Source organism: Diadema antillarum, unplaced genomic scaffold (assembly GCF_040938485.1).
Source record: "Diadema antillarum isolate AM-2024a unplaced genomic scaffold, OU_Dant_1.0 scf00000037, whole genome shotgun sequence".
Taxonomy (NCBI): domain Eukaryota; kingdom Metazoa; phylum Echinodermata; class Echinoidea; order Diadematoida; family Diadematidae; genus Diadema; species Diadema antillarum.
The window spans coordinates 548,975-569,563 of NW_027270926.1; the positions used below are offsets into that span (position 1 = coordinate 548,975).

At 39.6% G+C, this 20,589-nt stretch overlaps 1 protein-coding gene across 1 annotated transcript in view; it reads left to right on the forward strand.

Annotated features, from left to right (window-relative positions):
- LOC139708727 (transportin-3-like) overlaps positions 1–20,589 on the forward strand; it is a 55,319-nt gene that overhangs the window by 20,413 nt on the left and 14,317 nt on the right. The window contains exons 12-13 of the mRNA XM_071620664.1: positions 133–324; positions 19,452–19,543. Coding sequence (XP_071476765.1) covers positions 133–324; positions 19,452–19,543 — 284 coding nt within the window. The remainder of the gene's footprint in view (positions 1–132; positions 325–19,451; positions 19,544–20,589) is intronic.

Sequence of the window (20,589 nt, forward strand, 5' to 3'; positions counted from 1 at the left end):
AAAAATGTAATACATACAAAGTTATGAAGAAAGACTGTAGCACACATTTGCCAGAGTTTGTATTACACTTGTATGATCCATTTTGTTTTGTATTCAAATGCAAATCTTGTTTCGTTTTTTCTGTCTGTGCAGACCCCATCCTGACTTTTCTCATGGCTGGACTTCGGGATGCAGACCTGGCCTCTGTCTCTGCCCAGGCAATACAGAACATATGCTCAGAGTGTCGAGAGCACCTGCAGGGGCATCTGGAGTGCTTGCTAAACATTGCCCAGGCTGTGGATGCCTTTAACTTGTCCGGGGAAGCTGCAATAGGGATCATCAAGGGTAAGTCTGAATGTTGATATTAAATGATCTGAAATCTATACTGATCAGTGATTAGTAATGATGTGATGACTTGACTAATACAGTGAGGGTCAACATTGTCATATTGCCTATGGTCATGTCAGGTAATTCATGTCTAGAATTGGAGTGGCTGCCGATAATTGAGATAGAATGAAATGATGTGTATTTATGAAGACAATCGAATATAACAAATATTGCCTTGTCTATCGTTGTGATATAACACTTGATAGTCCCTTGGTGCTGTGTGTTTCAAGAAAATATAATCTCTTGAGGAAATAAAACTCCCGTGGGTTTGACAAGTATTGCGCTTCTGAAAAGGCAATGTCTGCATACTGTTACATTTTGATTTGATATTTGATATTTATTTATTTCTGCAATTTCATGACAAATGTGATCTACAAATACATTTTTCTTTTGTACAAATCATAGGATTTTTGAAGAATAATTGATAAACTTGATGACTACAAAATACTGATGATTGTTTGATACAAATTACAAGGTACATTAATAATAAAGAAAAATAATTTAAAGGTACAATCTAAGGGGAACAATTGCAGAAAAAGCTGTATCTTGTAAGCATACGCTTGAGAACGGAAACAGCCCAGTTGACAAATGTAGATAATGTTTATCCAGGGTGAGTAGTGGGATGGGAACATGGGAATGGGGGGGGGGGGAGGGATGCGAAGTGGATTGTATGTGCAGAGTGGTGAGTGCATGAAAGTGGTGAGGCCTTCAGTGTGTTTTGGAGATTTGAAAATTATTTAATGATTATACAACGAAAATACATGTTGCTGTGGTGTGAGATGTTTCATAAACTGTCAAGAGATTCTCATCATCACATTGCATTTTTGCTGCATTGATTTGAAAGACAAAAGTTCCCTTTCCCCCCTGTACATTGCAAAGAAAAAAGTGATGAAACAAAAACCGGTCATGAAAGTGAGGCTAATTGTGTCAAGTATGCACCTATTGGGGTAACAGGTTGGGAGCGGGACATGAGGAATGAAATTAAATTTGTATTGTCTCCTTTGTATGCATAACTAAACTTTCACCAAACTTTGCAGGAATAATTCTAGAGGGAGCTGATTTTTTTTTTTTTCCAGGGGGGAAAATGGATTAGGTGGCCTCAAATGGGGCTTGAGGGACGGGCAAAAGAAAAGGCCCTGGAAAAGTGTTTAAATTTCAAAGATTGTCTATTCCAGATCCAGAAGAAGAACTGGTAGTAGATGCTTTTAGGAGACAAGGAACACATAAAGTTGTTCATACCAGTGGCAGTGGTGACCAGAGTACAGTATGTAGGCACCTTGAAGAGAACTGTAAAAGTAGTTTCTTTCGCGGTGGTTTTATTTTCGCGCTTTTCGCGGTTTGAGGTTGAACCGCGAATTTAACATCACGTGAAAATGTTTTAAACTCGTCGGTTGTACAACGCTATCATTACTGACCGCGAATTTAAACACACGCGAAAAAGTCCGCACCGATGGAAACCGCGAAAGTTTCTGTACGCGAAAGAAACCACTTTTACAGTAACAGGGTAGGGTAGAATCCAGGGATTAAACCTAATATTTTCCATCTTCTCCCTTAAAATGCAAAATTACATTCTCACCAAATCTTGGAGTATTCATTCTTTGGAAGAGGAGATACAAAGTTATCTTTGAATGATTCATTGGGCCTAGGGAGCAGGGCAAAAAGGCATAAAGTGTATCTTAGTCCAAGATCTTCTCTAAAACCAGAAGTACCCAGTGCAACCAGATAATATCAGATGTACAAGTACGTAGGTAGGCACTCCGAGAGATAAGAATACAAGATGTTCGTGATAGTGGTGTCCCAATTGTGCACTGGAAGGAGATTGTCATGTTCAAATGGTGCTCAGAGGCTAAAATTGTTACTTATCTTCTCACTCATGTTTTTGTTCTGTTTGTCTTTTATCATGCCTCCACCACGAAGTGGTGCCGGAGACATTATGTTTTCGGGTTGTCCGTCCGTCCTTCCGTCCGTCCGTAATTAATTTTGTGGACAGCGTAACTAAAAAACCTTTTGAGGTATCCTAATGAAACTTGGCATGTATGTGTGTTAGGGGGTGAAGTTGTGCCTATCAACTTTTGGGTGCACATGCTCAAGGTCAAAGGTCAAAGGTCAAAGGTCAAGGTCAAATATGTAAAATTTCGCTATTTCCACCATATCTACTGTAAGCAATGCCTGAAAATATTTTCTTGAAACTTAGTGTACATGTATTACCCAATTAAGATTCTCTGGTGAAAGTTTGGGGTCATGAGGTCAAAAGGTCAAGTAAAAATATTAAAACTTCACTTTTTTAGCTCACCTGAGCCAAAGGCTCAAGTGAGCTATTGCGATCGCCCTTCGTCCGGCGTCCGTCGTGCGTCGTCCGTTGTCCGTCGTCCGTCGTCCGTCGTCCGTCGTGCGTAAACTTTTTACATTTTCATCTTCTTCTTGAAAACCCCACGACCGATTTTCATCAAACTTGGCAGGTAGCATCCCTAGGGGGTTAGGAACTCAATTTGTTAAAATGGGCACCATGCCCCACCCAGGGGGCCCCCAGGGGGGCCCAAACCCCCCAAAATTAAGGAATCTGTAAAAATCTTCTTCTCTAGAACCAGAAGTGATAGAGCTAAGTTAATACTATGAGTTAGTACATTGATGACTGTAGTTTCAAGTTTGTTCATGGCAGAATCAGGGGTGCCCCCCTTGGGACCCAGGGGAGGGGGGTGGGGAAGGGTTCTAATGGGGCCTAAATTGTACATTTTCATCTTCTTCTTGAGAACCCCATGACCCAATTTCACCAAACTTGGCAGGTAGCATCCCTAGGGGGTTAGGAACTCAATTTGTTAAAATGGGCACCATGCCCCACCTAGGGGGCCCCCAGGGGGCCCAAACCCCCCAAAATTAAGGAATCCGCAAAAATCTTCTTCTCTAGAACCAGAAGTGATAGAGCTAAGTTAATACTATGAGTTAGTACATTGATGACTGTAGTTTCAAGTTTGTTCATGGCAGAATCAGGGGTGCCCCCCTTGGGACCCAGGGGAGGGGGTGAGGAGGGGTCCTAATGGGGCCTAAATTGTACATTTTTATCTTATTCTTGAAAACCCCATGACCCATTTTCACCAAACTTGGCAGGTAGCATCCCTAGGGGGTTAGGATCTCAATTTGTTAAAATGGGCACCATGCCCAACCCAGGGGGCCCCCAGGGGTCCCAAACCCCCCAAATGAAGGAATCTTTATAAATCTTCTCTAGAATCAGAAGTTATAGAGCTGAGATAATATTATGAGTGAGTACATTAATGACTGTAGTTTGAAGTTTGTTCATAGGAGATCCAGGGGTGCCCCTCTTGGGTAGGGGGGGGGGTGGTTGGAAGGGTCCAAATGGGGGCCTGAATTGTACATTTTCATCTTCTTCCTGAAAACCTCATGATGGATTTTTGTCAAACTTGGCAGGTAGCATCCCTAGGGGGTCAGGATCTCAATTTATCAAAATGGGCACCATGCCCCACCCAGAGGGCCCCAGGGGGCCCCAATCCCCCCAAATTAAGGAATCTTTAAAAAATTGGGCCCTTATTGTACATTTTCATCTTCTACTTGAGAATGCCTGGTCAAATTTTAATTTAGATTAGTGACTGCGTGAAAGGTGAACTTGCGATACTCAGGTGAGCGCTAGACCCGCGGGTCTCTTGTTTCTCTGTACCTTGGAAATTGTTAAAGGTATCTTCATGGAACATAGTATACTGTATACAGTCAAACCTCTCTATAGCGGCCACCCAAGGGAGACGGAAAAAGTGGCCGTTATAGACAGGTAATCTAACTTTGTTTGCATTGCTTACAGGTACATGTATCATCGTTGTGTCTTTACAGAAACAGGGGGGGGGGGGGTGTTTCATGAAGCTGTTCGTAAAGTTACGAACGACTTACGAGCGACTGGTGATCAGTTCTTGTGCTGAATTATGGAAATTCTGATAAGTATAGCACATCAGAACTGATCACCAGTCGCTCGTAAGTTGTTCGTTACTTTACGAAAAGCTTTATGAAATACCCCCCAGGTATGTGTGTACGTATGCCCAACCCACCATGTGTTTCATGCATTTAACCATGCCGGTGTATGTGAAATTGTTGCACAGTAGACCTGGGTGTATTGTTGTGAAGAAAGCTTAACACTAGTGCATTATTATGACTGAATGAGAGATGAATGCAGCGGTGGTGATCACTGAATGTTGCCCGCATGGCTACAAAGCAGAACAACATGCTGAATTATCGGCTCGGCTACGGCTCCATTGGGTTGGTTTTTTTTTTTTTTTTTTTTTTGGGGGGGGGATTTTTCAGTGGCCGCTATAGGCAGGTGGTCGCTATAGACAGGTGGCCGCTAAGGCAGGTTTAACTGTACATGTACTGACTGGCAGTGATTATCTGGAGAATTTAGGGTTCATGGAGTCAAAGGTCAGGGGTCAAAGGTCAAGGGCAACACTTCAAAATTTTACTATTTTCCTCATATTTATGCAATGCCAGCAGGATTATTATTTTTTTTACACTTGGTATATGCATGTGTAACCTGATAGAGATTCTCTGGAAACTTTCTTCTTTTTTTCCCTTTTTTTGTTTGCCTCAAAGGTCAAAGGTCAAGGGAATGTGCTGAATTAACGTTTTCCTCCATATCTCTCAAGTGGCTCAAGTTATCTTGAAACTTACTACTGTAAAAGTGGTTTCTTTCGTGGTGGTTTTATTTTCGCGCTTTGAGGATGAACCGCGAATTTAACATCACGCGAAAATGTTTTGAACTCGCCGCTTGTTACAACGCTATTGCATACGTATGCACACAATATTCCGCGCATTGAGTGTATTGATGGTCAACACACACACAGCGATACCGCGAAATGTAGGCACAAGCATATTATAAAGTACTCGAGAGAAGGGATTTCAGGTAAGCCTGCCTTTGATTCTAATTTCTATTTAATTTAATAATAAAAGAATAATTGGATTATAGTTTGGGTTTTCATGTGCAAGATAAAACAGTTTTTGCCGACTGTGAATTCACAGATTTTGCCGACCGCAAATTTAAACACGCATGAAAAAGTCGGCACCAATGAAAACCGCGAAAGTATCTGTACGCAAAAGAAACCACTTTTACAGTACATATTTATGCATGTTCTGCCTGACAGTGATTATCCTATAGGGTCAAAGGCCAGATGGAAATGGTAACAATGTACTTTTCAATACAGAAATTGCACTTTTTCTCCATACCTTGAAAATTACTCAATGCATAAACTTATGTGTCAGCTCTAAGATCTGTATTTATCTACGACTGACGATAAGTCTGGTTCTGCTATAAGATACACTGTAATTAATACACTTCAACACTTCGTGAGTTTACTGAACAAAAAATGCAGCTCTTATGCTATTTATTTTTCCAACAAGACTTAATGAACAAAAAAAATATATTTTTACAATACTTTCCCACAAAAAAAACCTATTACAATTGCGTTCGTATTTACACCAAAGAAATTATAGAAACGTTCAGGAGCAATCCAATGAGATAATATAATATGCTAATAAATCCTTTCCTCACGGGGTGTAAACACATCCTAGACTAATCTTATAAACACATCCTAGACCCGGGTTGAATAAAATACCTGTGGTTCAATACTTTACTGTGCGCACGTGTGGTTTCAATGTATACTGTCCGATGGGAATGGGGGGGGGGGGGGTGTGAACTAGTCTGTGCGGTACTGCAGAAGTTGCCTGGATAATCGCGATGTCGAGGATGTCGTCCGGCTGGCGGGAGTTGTCGTCGTGTCGACCGAGATGCCACCGCTTGCACCGGAGGACTACCAAGGTACGGGAATTCTGTCAGGGTAGCGGGAATTGCCCTCACGCTAACCGAGATGCCGTTGAGCTAATGGTGATGCCGTCAATATGATGCCGTTGAGTTACCTGACGGTGATTCCACCGAGCGTATTTGCTATGCCGTCGAGATAACGATGGTTCCGTCGAGATAACGATGATTCCGTCGATGTAGTGAGGATTCCGTCGAGCGTATTAGCGATGACGTCGAGATAATGATGGTTCCGTCGAGCCCAGCTCGTCGGTGTCGATGTCTGATTTGGTGTTCAGACCCTGAAGTAATGGTGAGGAGGAGACTTCAGCTGTTGTCAGTGCCTGCAGCATGTCTTGCGCGTGCCCTGCCCTAATGCGTGGGGCTGCTGTGCCATGACTCTCCTGCCTGAAATGCAGCGCTGCGTTGTAGGCCGATCAGCTACCTCTCTACTCCTATCACCAGTGAGTTAGAAGAGCATGTCTTGCTCTGACAGATGTTCAGATCCAACTGATTTTCCCTCCAAATTTACTTTCCTTGTCGCCTCTAATATAACTCCACCCTCTACTGTGCTTAAACTGGTTCCAACTAGCTTTCCCCTTTTTATTACATGTCCCTTTTCTTTCCAACTAATTCCTCCTTTTGGCTTTAAACCTATCTATCCCAACTATCTCCCCCTAACTAAATACCTATTCTCTCCTACCAACTCTCCCTTTCTACATTAGCCATTCTACCCTGACTCCACTGAGCCTCCCTCTTTCTTCCACACTGTCCTTTCTCCCTAACCACTTCTCTCCACCTGGCTTGCCCGATTCTAACTTTCTATGCTGTTTACGCCTGCTGTCCCCATTTCCCACCTGATGGCTTGCCTGAACAAAGGAATCTCACACATTCCACACTCGCACTCTCAGTCACATCGTGACACAGCGATACCGCGCAATGTAGGCACAAGCATATTATAAAGTACTCGAGAGAAGGGATTTCAGGGAAGCCTGCCTTTGATTCTAATTTCTATTTAATTTAATAATAAAAGAATAATTGGATTATAGTTTGGGTTTTCATGTGCAAGATAAAACAGTTTTTGCCGACTGTGAATTCACAGATTTTGCCGACCGCAAATTTAAACACGCGTGAAAAAGTCGGCACCAATGAAAACCGCGAAAGTATCTGTACGCAAAAGAAACCACTTTTACAGTACATATTTATGCATGTTCTGCCTGACAGTGATTATCCTATAGGGTCAAAGGCCAGATGGAAATGGTAACAATGTACTTTTCAATACAGAAATTGCACTTTTTCTCCATACCTTGAAAATTACTCAATGCATAAACTTATGAATGGGTCAAAGTCAAGTTAAAGTCCTTAGATCCCCAGATACATGCTCTCCTATTCATCCAATTAAACCTAGGTCAAAGAAGGTGAACATTCAACACATTCGTGACAAACTTGTCATTTTAATATTTTGCCAATCTTGTGAAAATGTAATCACTCATTGTCCACATGTACTAGAGACCTATCAGGAGAATCATGCATTATGGCGGAGGCATACCAGCCATAGCGACATTTCTAGTTTTACTGGCAGGGTACCAACAACACTAACATGAGATACACAGGGTGATAAAAAAGTTGACAGTTTCTACTTTGAATGTGCTAGTGTTGAAATATATATTAAACAAATTACTTTGCTGCTAAAAGAAACAACAAAAAGTGATTTCCATCCATAACTTCAGCCAGGAATGTCCAGTGGTAATGTTTATAGTCAGTAAACATGGTAGAAAAAAAGGCAATTATTGGCTTGATCATGATGATGGTAGTACGTAGGTATGCACATACATGTATTGTCCTTTTCCAGCCTACTTGTGGTGACTAATGTCCAGTGGTGACATTATTTATATTCAAAGAAGATAAGAAACAAATGAAATACTAAGTTGCCTAAAATGATGGGAATGAGAGGTCACAGGTTAAAGTCAAAGGACATCTAGAATTCACCTTGAAGGTCAAAATGCCATTTCTGACCTTTAGTTTCATTATGTACGTGTACCTTTGTACATGTGTCCAACAATAATTTTATTGTCACTGTAAGAGATGAATGTATCCTGGAAAAAAAAATGTTTCCATTGCAAAAAGACTCAAGGGACAATCTTTGGTCAGTGGCCAAGATTAGTAAGCTTTATCACAGTGTAAACTAGAGAAGCACCCTGAGAGCGCAGACCTCTGCAAAGCAGTACATTTCCACCACTGATTTTGTTCTTCCACACAGATCAGTGATTTCCACTCATATACAGTGTATGCGTGCTGAAAGTTGCCCAATTTCCCTTTTGTTATGTCATCAACTTCCAGCTGCGTGGCGCACCTCACCTTAGCACAAACTAGAGCATGCACTTCATGGGTGTATGAACACCTAAGAAAATGCACAGCTTGAACTCTCAAGTTCTTGGCCCTTCCAGCCAAAATATCGGAAATCCTTCACAAAATTCTAAAAAATTGCAGGATCACTACCAAAATTTAATCATCTGTGTCTTGTGTCATTCCCAACATTTTCTGTAAGTAAAATAAGTTTCATCCAAATCCATTCATAACTTTTTGAGTTATTTTGCACATGGACAAACAAACAAATTCTGAAGAAAACATAACCTCCTCCCTTGGCAGAGGTAATAAAGGACCATGTGTTTGTATGGCACAAGTGATAGCGTGAGAAGCTGAGATACAGTGTATCACAGTCAAATGCCCGGCACTGAAATTGCTACAGTTTTGAGCTGATTTCCTTATACATGTATACTGTATGCTGTACAATATACAATATACTGTAAGTGAAGAATTATAGTACTTTGAAAATTGCTTGTGTGGCCCCTGAGGAGGTGGTTACAGTTTGGATATTACATACCACGTACAGTTATATCCTGGTTAAAGTCAAAATGTAGTTCTCAGAAGAGCTCAATATTCATCTTCCACCATTTGAGATTTGCTTGCATTACCATGTTACATCGATCAAAAAGGTCTATCAAGAAATTTGTCTGGCTGACATGATTTTCCACGATAATGAAGCTATTTTAGATTATTTTTAGGTCCAGAGTGTAAAATTATTTGATTGTATGCATACAACTTTTATTCCTGCAGCACCCTTCCTCTTCAGTTGTGGGTTGGTAGAATATCATGTGATGATTGATTGATTGTGCCCTTGTTTTTTTTTCAACAAGCTGCATGCGTTCCCCTTTTAGCATGAAAGATTGTTGGATGCTTCTGTGGCCCAATATGTAGATTATCGAGAATCAATTATAACAATACAATTACATATCAACTATGATCGGGTGTGCTCGGAGACTGTAGTACTTTCGGCGATCATGTTTAGTTGATACTGTATTTCACATTTCTTTGGTTACCCCACTTAAATTGTGTTATCGTACGTTTGAGAGCAAAGATTGACAGCTCTGCAGGCATACATTATGAGAACCACATGGGCATGTACCCCAAAACCAGAGACATGTGTGCCATGAAGCTTTTGCTAATAGGTTACTGGCAATCAATGCATAGTGTATATTAGACAGAAACTGTCACATGCATTTTACTTTTGTGAATACTGGCTCTGTGCAAAATTTGCAGTTTGCCTTTAAGTCTGCAGTCAATATGTGTCTTGCAGCTCGTTTGAGGCTCATCCTTCCAGGGTCTGTGTATGTTCCCACACACTTTCTAGTATATTGTTGATGAAAACAAGGTAAGAATGATGAGTCTTGCAGTAAGCTCTGAAGGAGGAATGAAATTACAGGTAATTCACTTCCTTCTTCAAATTCATTATCTCTGACTTCTCACTGTACCATTGTAATCTTAACGGATACTTCAAGTAATTACTGCAGATGAAAAGCTACTTGAAGTTTTGCAAACTTTTTTTTTTTTTAATTTAACCACGAGATGGTGTTAGACTTTTTATTTTGTTGCAAACTTTGTATTAATATTTCTAACATGAACCCCAGAAGTTTTCCAGAGAATGTGTCACCGTGATCTAGGTGAATAGAATAGGTTGGAGTGACGTGCATTTCCCACATCCAGATTTGAACGCAATCTGTTGTGTCAGTTCAGCACTGACATGTTACCTTTGTACAGTGTACTGTGTGATCAGCATTGTGTTCTGGTAAGAGTGAAGTTTGCGAAATGGCAGGATATTGGGGTATTACGCTTGATGCGCCAGCATTTGTCTGTAAGCCAGTGCGGATGCCATTTCAGTGTGGGTAACTCAGGAACTCTAGAGACCTGTCAAGGGCTTATGGAAATGTGCATCCTCATTACATATTCTTAGCCTCAGTGATTGAAGGGGATCTGTCCCATGGTTGTTCACTATAAGCTTTTGATGTCTTGTTTGAGGTGTATGATATTCTGAATGCCCTCAGAAGCATGTTTGGCCCATTTATATTACTGATTCTACCACTTCTTCTAATGCCATTTGCTCATGAAAAATATTGTTGTGCTATCGTGTTTGAGAGCACTAAGTCTGCCCACGCATTGGTCTAGATTATATTTTCCAAAGTGATGTACATTGTAACTGAAACTTGAGAATGACATAACCAAGAAAGTTTGAGGGGTTTTTTTGTTTTCTTTTGTTTTCTTTTTCTTTTTCTTTTTATGCCTCCGCCACGAAGTGGTGCCAGAGGCATTATGTTTTCGGGTTGTCCGTCCGTCCGTCCGCATTCGTTTACGCGATAACTTGAGTAATATTGACTGGAATTTTACCAAACTTGGTCCAAGTATAAAGTATGATGGGGCAATGACTTGATTAGATTTTGGGTGAAATCCGCTGAAGGTCAAAGGTTAAAGTTCAAGGTCAAATCATAAAATTGTATTTGTTTACGCAATAACTCAAGACTGGATCGAGTAAATGTCACCAACTTTGACCGAGGATGATGTATGAAAGACAATTACTTGATTAGTTTTTTGGGGAAATCAGACAGAGGTCAAAGGTCAAAGATCAAGGTCAAATCCTAAAATTTATCTGTTTATGTGATAACTCAAAACTGGATGAAGCAGCTTTCACCAAACTTGGTCCAAGGATGATGTATGATGGGGCAATTAGTTGAGGAGATTTCAGTGACATCAGCAAGAGGTCAAAGTCAAATGCTAAAAATGTTGCTATTACCCCCATATCTATGCAATTCCAGAAGGTATTTTCTTGAAACTTAGTGCAGACATGTACTACTGCATAAAGATTCTCCAGAGAGACTTTCATGTCATAAGGTCAAAGGTCAAAAGGCCAAAGGTTAGGTGAAAATGTTACAATTTCACTTTTCTCACAAATGGTTCAATGTATTTTCATGGAACTTGGTACATACGCATGTACTGACTGTCAGGGATTATCTAGGGAACTTAGGGGTCATGGAGAATGGGGTCTCTGAGAAATTTCCAGCCAGAAGGTCAAAGGTTAAGGGTCAAAGGCGAGGTTTAAATGCGCAAAAAAAAAAAGAATCAATTTTGTACTGTAATTACACTCTTTCTTCATACCTTGAGATTTACTCAATGCATTTCCAAACTTATAAAAGGGTCGGTCAAAAGTCAAGTAAAAATCCTCAATTCCCCAAATATGTGTATCTGCCCTCTTAGACAATTACATGTATATGTGTAGCAAACCCAGTTCAAGGAAAATGAACATTGAAGATATTTCTGACAAACCTGTCATTTCAATATTTTACCAGTTACCAGGCTTGTATGTGAAACTGTCATCACACATTGTGAAGACATTGTACCAGACACCTATTGGGAGAATCATGCATTATGGTGGAGGAATCAGTCGCCATAGCGACATTTCTAGTTGGTGTATGTACAGTAACATGATATGTACTCACACATGCAGTGATTATGTTTGTAGGTATAGAGATTAAAAATTAATTTGTCATTGGTCAAGGGTACAGCTTGTCAGAATATGTTTTTCACCCAAATACTCTAGCTTTTAATATGTTTGCGTTGGTGAATACAATATTTGTAATAAGTACTACATGTATTTTCAAAATCAATTCTGCCACAAATTTTGCAGTTAGTTTTAAATGAAACAATTCAACATACTGGACGGTTCTATAAAAAAAAAAATTCTTTGAGTCAGGATACCTTTGACAAATAGAGTAGGCATGAGAGTAAGTGGTAGTCAAAATCATGATAGTATTGCAGTAGCTGGTTTATAAACTAGTAGCATGTCGCTACATCATGCTCAAATTCTTGTGCAACATCCTCAAATGCCAGCAACATGTTGTGCAACGTTCTCAAAAATTAGAAACAAGCTCAAAATGAATTTTGTATTCACACAGTATGTGAAAAACACGTGCAAAACATAAGAATTAGAAACATCAAAATATCTGGTAACTGAGATATTTGTGTGCAATGTGGCCGCTATAGACAGGTTTGACCATGTGGCAATATGTTGTCACCTTCTGTCTGCGAGTTGACAAGCTAGTGGTGTTGGCACATTATTTGGAAATATGGTTAGCATCCCCATTGAGGTGATTCAGTGCATTGCCAAACTAATATATTGTAGCCCTCCAGTGTGAGAGCCAAAAGGGGATGGTGCACTACATGTTGCACATTATTAGTGCTTTATGTGTGGTTCCTAGCTGGCAATGCGTGATTTCAAGTTCAGTGCCAGTACTGTTGTTAGTGCTTTCTCAATACTAGCACTGGCAATAAAACTGAACTTGAAACCAGTCGCTGTTAGCAGATTGACCACAAAACTGTAAAGTATTTCCGGTAGCTGGTGTTGGGCCCAGTGCTGAATGTCGTCTGCTGAACTGAGCGTCACTACTGGGTTTTTGTGTTGGTGGTTTACATGTGTGTTTTTTTTTTCCTATTGGCTAAAACTAGCCTTTTAGAATTATCATGTTTGTTATTTCAAGTTAGGTGTTGGTATTAGTGTTGCTCTCTGCGAGACCCACTTTCACATCCAAGGATGCACTTATATTACAATAAATGTAAGTGCATAGTCTACAATTGTATGTACATGTAAATGCCATGGTTACCCATGGAAATACATAAACACTCACGGCATAGCTTCATTAATCTGAGCCTGGAAGCAAAGTGAAGATCATAGTATTTTGGAGAACAGATGGAATTGTGGAATTAAAATCCATCTTTACCATTACGTATCTAAAACTTAGCTGTTGTAACTAACGAGTTAGTTTTATAAATATTTAACTTGAAGCAAGCAGCATTACCTTTTTCCTCACACAATTCCAGTATGATCCTGCAGATTTTGCAATGGTGTGAAGATAACACTAGTGTTTGAGATTGATAGTTGTGATCGGTATCAATTGCTTTAACCTGACCAATTGTGTTAGAGCTCGATTTAAGACAGTTGTTTGGGAGATTGCACTGACATCAGTACTTGCACCGAACTTGAAATCACCCCATGTGTTGAATATCAAGCAATGCATGGCATCTTCTATTTTTAGCTCACCTGAACCAAAGGCTGGAGTGAGCTATTGTGACCATTCATCATATGGTGTGCATCGGGTGTCATGTGTCCTGCACAAATTTACAAATTAACACCATGCTTCACTTACAATGTATGGGCTCCCTTGGGGCCTCCAAATTTAAAGGAGTCTTAAAAATCATTTTTGCTAGAACCAGAAGTAATATCTCGAGCTATTAGAGATGGTGCTATGGGTAAGAACATGTACAACATACATTGGTGACTGTAGTTTCAAGTTTGTTATACCCCCCATCTCACTAGATGGCGATTCTGCTACGATCATCAAAAATCGACAAAGCGCGGCGGATCGTGGCTTGATCGCTTTAAATCTTATCCATCGTATCTTGAGCGGTTCAGAAGCGCAGAGGGTCGCCACCATCGCCATGGTCGGCAACCTCGCTACGGAAGTTTTGAACATGTCCAAAACTTCCGTAGCGAGGTCGCCGTGGTTTTAGAGCGTATCACAATCGCCTCACGAGCGCATTAAAAGCATCACATTCGTAACTCTGAAGGGGTAGCAACGCGTAAAGCATAACTTAAGTGCATTGAAAGCGGCCCCCATCGCCCATGAAAATTACCACTTTTACAGTATTACGTAACAGGAACAAACCATGAATGATAGAAAGCGATCCACAGACCAGGAAGGTGGACATGGAGAAAAACGTATGAAATTTATTTTCCACGTACACTCAGTACGAATCTACTCTGTTTATTAAATTGTTTGTTTGTCATTAACCATTGCAAGTCATTGAAAGTAAATCAAGTTTTAATCTTTTCAAATGTATCTTCAGAACATTGTCTCATTGTAGGATACAATTTGTAGTTTGCTCGTAAGCCAGTTCTTTAATATTATGTACACATTACCCTTTAAATTTATTGGATGACTTATACGTAATAGTGCAATTTCACATCAGGTTCTAACTGGTATGTTCTAGAATGCTAAGATGTAAGGGTAAAACCATATTCTGCATATCCATGTTGATTTGACACTGACATCTGCCTGATTAAATTCAATCATGAAACCCATTCTATACCCCGATCGCTTGAGATCGTAGCATGAGCCCGGCGTAAACGTATCACTGTTTCTGGTGCTATATAAGGCTCATTTTTTCAACATATGATAGAAATATGTATATAAGAAATCCTTTCCAACGGGAGACAAAGAGCAAGGGCGGGAGAAATTAAATCTCAAGCGGGAGAACGGGAGATTTTGCAAAAATGGGTTTTCCGCAGGAGATCTCCCGTCGAAAACGGGAGAGTTGGAGTCTCTGCGTGGCAGAGTCATATTATCATCGTGGCGCTATTGCCTACAGCGCAGGTTGAGCGTGGAGAAACCGTAGTGTAATCGCCTCGGAGGCCAAAAATGGAGACGGACGGCGATCGCGCCACAATTTGTTAAATCCTCACAGGTCGCCATGGTCGCCTTCCTAGTGAGATTGGGGCCTTACAGGTGGATTTGGGGGTGCTCCTGTTAGGGCCCTGTGGAGGTACTGATGTAGGACCCATGTTTCACATTTTTATCTTCTTTTTGAAAATGCTGGAACAAATTTTTGAAATGTGGCAGGTACAATGTACATGTAAAAATGCCAATGTGATATACAAGATGTACAGTTGTATGTACAAATGGGCACCATGCCCCCAAAGCTCCTCAGGTTGCTATGTTCTTCTTAGTTATGCAGGAATACGTTTAAGGTGAACTCGCAATACTTTTCTCGGTTAAGGTGAGCACTTGTTAGAATTGTAAAAGAGTACCAATTCCACGAACTAATACACATATTAGCCAAACTTTCACCTCATCTTGAACCCGCAATTTCTTGAAAAGGACATCATACTCTAGATTTAAATTGATGTATATGTGGGAGTGGGAAAATCTCTCCATTTTCTCTGGATCATTCACTACACTCAAAATATTACAGGGGATGATTTCCAAAAGTGCTGTAGTCCCTTTGATCACTTCAGCAGGCTACAATACTACAAGTTTTGTAGTCTACATAAAAAATTTATATGCTGCTGCCCACACTACTTACAACCTAATTGCTCTGTAAAGTCATGAAAACAGTGGTACATAATTCCTGCAGCAATTTTACAAAAGGAAGTATTTCTGTCCTTTTTTTGATGGGTGGTAATCCTTACAGCTTTTACAGTAATGGACTTTGATGGTGGCGAATTACCGGCATGTAGGATGAAACAGATGTCAAGAAAACACTGGAGTGGTGATTGTATGGTAACCACAAGTCCATGTAATAAAGTTAGCTTTCTAGAATATCTTCTAGCATTCAGATTTTTTGAGCAAGAAAACTAGAAAGATGTGCCAACACTTGACATAATTTCAGTAAATCTGGTAGTCCAGTGTACTTATTATACTGTGTAAGTTGTCATGTGGCGTGACTGGCCATTTGTCAGGGTTTAAATACCGGTATTGTGTCTTCACGATCTGTGGCAGAGATGATAAATGACCCGTGAAAATACTACAGTAACATACAGGTGTCATCATTTGGTTTATATTTCTCAGTTCATGATAAGATGGAACTGTTCCTAGTGAAAATGATGAAGATAGTTCCCTGTAGCCTCTGTGTGTCATCACGTCTTATTTCTCAAGTTTTAAACTGTGAGGGAGAAAACCGGTGTCACAGTTTGGGTGTGGTACCATTTGCACTCTCAACATATAAATGCTTTAGGTCAATTCCACCGAAAGGTTGCATTTTATGAAAATCAAACTATTGAGTATAGATGATTAATGAAGCTTAATTAGATGATCTGGTATTGTTTACTCAAAGCAGCCTTTCACAACGGATATTTTGATACCTCATTTGTGAACATCGGTGAACGTGGAGTGGAGTTACATGTATGTCCGAAAAACCTTCATTTTTCATGAAAATTGCCAATTTTTGCAGAATTTTATGTATCATTTCTGATACACTATTATGACCATAATACAGCTTGTGTAATTCTCAGATGGCTTATTTTCTGAATGTTCTTTGTTCATAGATTGGTTTTATGATGTTCTAGAACTTGTTCCAGCATGAGTAAATATTATTCTGTCAATCTCAAAATGTGGTAGTTGATAGCGTCCCATAAGTCACGTTTTTGTGTCCCATCAGTCACACTGGTTTTCCCTATCCTGCTACTGTACCAATGAGTAGATATTCATACCACTTGGCTCAGGGTAAGCACCAACCCTTTGCTACATTCAGGAAAAAAAAATATCTTTCCAGAGACTCTGTGTGTAAGAATATTTCAGAACTTACTTTCCCATGTGAAAAACGGTGGTCCTCAGATGTCCCATAAGTCACGACAGCAATTTTTCGTTGCTGTACGTAATGCAATGATACTTTTCAAACTAAGTATGGTGTTTTCATAAACTGTGATATGATGGATCTAACCATGAACTGAGAAAAATGCATTTGATGCAACAATTTTCTCAAAATACTAGTTTGAAATTGCTGAAAATTGTCACTTTGTCCCATAAGTCACAATGGAATTGACCTTTAGTACAGGTCTGTTTTTGTAAGCTGGATTGTAGGCAGAGCTGCCTCTTTCACCCTGAGAGAATGAGCAGTTGTGGAGTTGGGGTCAGTGTGAAGAGGGGGAATTGGTTGCTAATGAAGATGCTAATAGTTGTCTTCCTCTGTTTGAATGTAGTCTATAGTCAAGGTGAATTTCTGCGGCTATGTTTTAGTTTTGGCCAGAACAGCCTACACTGTAACTGCAGGATGCGTTGGTTGGTGACCAAACCATGAACTCTTGTAAATGTCAGAGGAGCACGTAAAGATGACTTTGGGAAAGGATGTACTCAGCATGCACAGTACATTTGCACAGGATCTCAGGTCTAGACTATGATGATGTGATGTCATACACATATGCTAGCAGTATCTCAATTTTATTTTTTAGATCAGGAAAAAAAGTAGCCCAAATTATCATGATTTGAAAGATCACCTACCAGTCAAGGTTTCTGCAAGGTTAAAGGGATCGTACAGTTTTGGTTGAGACCTAATTTCATGTTTCTAACATTTTTTGGTGAGATACTAGTAATGAGAAACCTCTTATGAAATATGAAAGAGCATACACGTAATTCTATGAGGAATTCAACGTTTATTTAATGGAAATTGGTTTTGAAATGGCTGAGAAATCCAAAAAAAGAATGATTCTAATTAAAAGTGTGGGACCCACACTTTATTACGATCACTTTGTTTTACTTTGTTTTTGGATGTTTCAGTAATTCCAAACCGGATTTTCATCAAATAAACTTTGAATTCCTCTTAAAATGGTATGCTCTGTACTTTATCAATAAGTGTTTTCTTGGTATCTTGGTATACCGATGTGTTGGCTCAGTAAGTAGAGCGGCTGCCTCACAATCGGGAGGTCGTGGGTTCGAACCCCGGCCGCGTCATACCAAAAGACGTTAAAAGATGGGAGTTGCTGCTACCTTGTTTGCCGTTCAACAGTTGTAAAGGTACAATGTAAGAGCAACGTCGATCTGGCGCTGCTCAGTGGCTGCCGGGCCCACGATCAATTGGGCAAAAAGAATTTCCATTTTCGGACAATAAAATTGGAGTTTATATCCAAAACAATTATTATTATTATTATCTCGCAAAAAGTTAAAAGCCCAATTCTCATCTCCACCAATACTGTACCATCCCTGTAACCAGTTGAGGATGAGTCCCGAGTGTGCTCAGGCAGGTGTGTATGGGAATTGCCTGATGTAGCAAAATCAGCCCATCCTTAACAGGTTAAGAGTTGTACTGTCACAGCAGAAATCTGGGAATATGTGTATCGACCATTTGGTTTAATTAGAGGAGGCTTTTTAGGGAGAATTTGCTCTTTGATATGGCACATATAGTATATTCAGAGTAGAAGTGTGTCTTCTTTCACAGTTCACATGTTTGCTTCATCTAATGCAAGTGTGGTTTCTACATTAACAGTTGATATTTTGTTTCCATAAATTTGAATTTCAGCATGCTTAGTGTGTGCAATTTCCAGACTTATAGCAAAAGTGTGTTTTGTTTGCACCCAGAATATGCTCGTCTTATTGTGTCATACATTGTACATGTCGTATACACTCTTATCTGTAGAGACTGGCAGCCCAGTAAATGCCATTTGGTCCATTTCTGCCATGATACAGCATGCTGTTTTACATTTTGTTGAGAAGACTTGTCAAACTATATTAAAATTTGTTTCATTTGATAGTTCTTATGTGCACTTGTACATATGTACATGTACAAGTGTATGCAACTGCCATCCTGTATTGTGAGTGCTGCTACGGGAGCTTAATATCATGAATTAGCAGTATTGAGTCTTGATGTTGTGGGGGCTGGATTTTGTCTGACAAAGCACCATCCAGTTGTTTGGATCAAGCCAGACCACTTACAGTTGTACATGTACATGTACATGTATGTATGACCAGAACTTGTGCAGTGTCCAGTGTGTACTGGTACAGTAATAGGCCTACTGAACAGCTGCATATTGATATACAACTTTGTAGATTGTTTTTGAAATATTCTAGAAATGAACTGTATGGCCATACTTCATGTAGGTTGGGTCAATATTTCAAAACCTACAGTGAGTTAGACAGTCTACAGCAGTTTCACTTCATCATGTACAATGAAAAACTTCTTCTTTCCTCAGTACAGGTATACAAATGTACATACACCCAGTATTAAGATGAGAAAAACTAATTGACATGTTTGGAAAAACGTTATGGTGGCAGTAATTGAATGCTTTATGAGAAAATTGAGAATTCAGTGTGTAAATCATGACTGGTGATGATGCCAGCAGTGGAGTCTGATGGGTGCAGAGAATTTACATACATTGAAGTTAACGGTATTTCTTTCTTTCTGTGTTGTCTTTCTGTGGCAGGTACTGCACTAGTCCTGGCGAAGATGCCATTGGACAAAGTACAGGAAGGTCTCAAAAGATTGGTCTTAGTGCAAGTCACTCCGTTGTCTGAGGTAAGCACATCTATTGTACCAGGTACTCTACGGCATTGAAGAGGGGCATTAAATGTCATGACAGGAGATCGGTATGTGTTGTTTCATGATTGGCAGATTGCAAAGACAGTAATTTGGAGGGGAGGGGAATATAGATAGAATGAAAAATAGAAACAACAACAACAACAACAACAACAACAAACAACATAACAATACAGTATACTGTAAAACCATGCATATTCGTGGTATGAAACTATCGTGAATTGGAGCCTTTTTCACAACATGAAACTTCACAAATTTTCAACCATGAAAGAATTGTGGGTATACCACTTGTATTAGATTATTTGGACAAAAACTTCTGGATGACTTTTGTTCTCACGAATCACAGCTCCTCCCAAAATTCGCAGAAGTTTCATGCACACAGAAATCCCTGATTTTACCGTATATGCATCTTGATTTTGAAGACCATGATTCACTAGTCAGATGGTGGCATGAAAAATAGTGTTTGGTTTTCATGGCAGAAGAGATCATACCTGTCAAGAGAAATGATCTTATAGTTACAAATCATGATGTAATTGGACAGGAGTATTGGCCAAAGCATTTTAAAAGCATGTTGAGACCCTTTATACTTTAATAAAGTGGCATGCACTACTTTGCAATGTACCTTTGTTGTTGTATTGAAGGTCCTGTTTACCTTTGGGAACAGTGATTTAAAAAATGTTCAGGATATCACATTTGATGTATGTGTGTAAGTCTATTGTATCACAAAACATCCTATCAAATATATATAATTTTTTTTTTTTTTTGCAATAAAGCCTAAAATATACAGTAAGGAGATATCACTATTTTTCTCATTAAACAACAACTGTAGACGGTTTAGTCTAGCGACATTTTTATTATAAATATTGTTCACATTTTGTGTATTTAACAATACTTTTAACATAAATTATATGGATTCAATGGATGGTTGTTTCTATCCCAAAATCACATTTTGTTAATGCACTGATGCTGGTTTTTTGTTTCATCTGCAAATGGTAAATTATGCCTGTAACTATGAGGTGCAACTT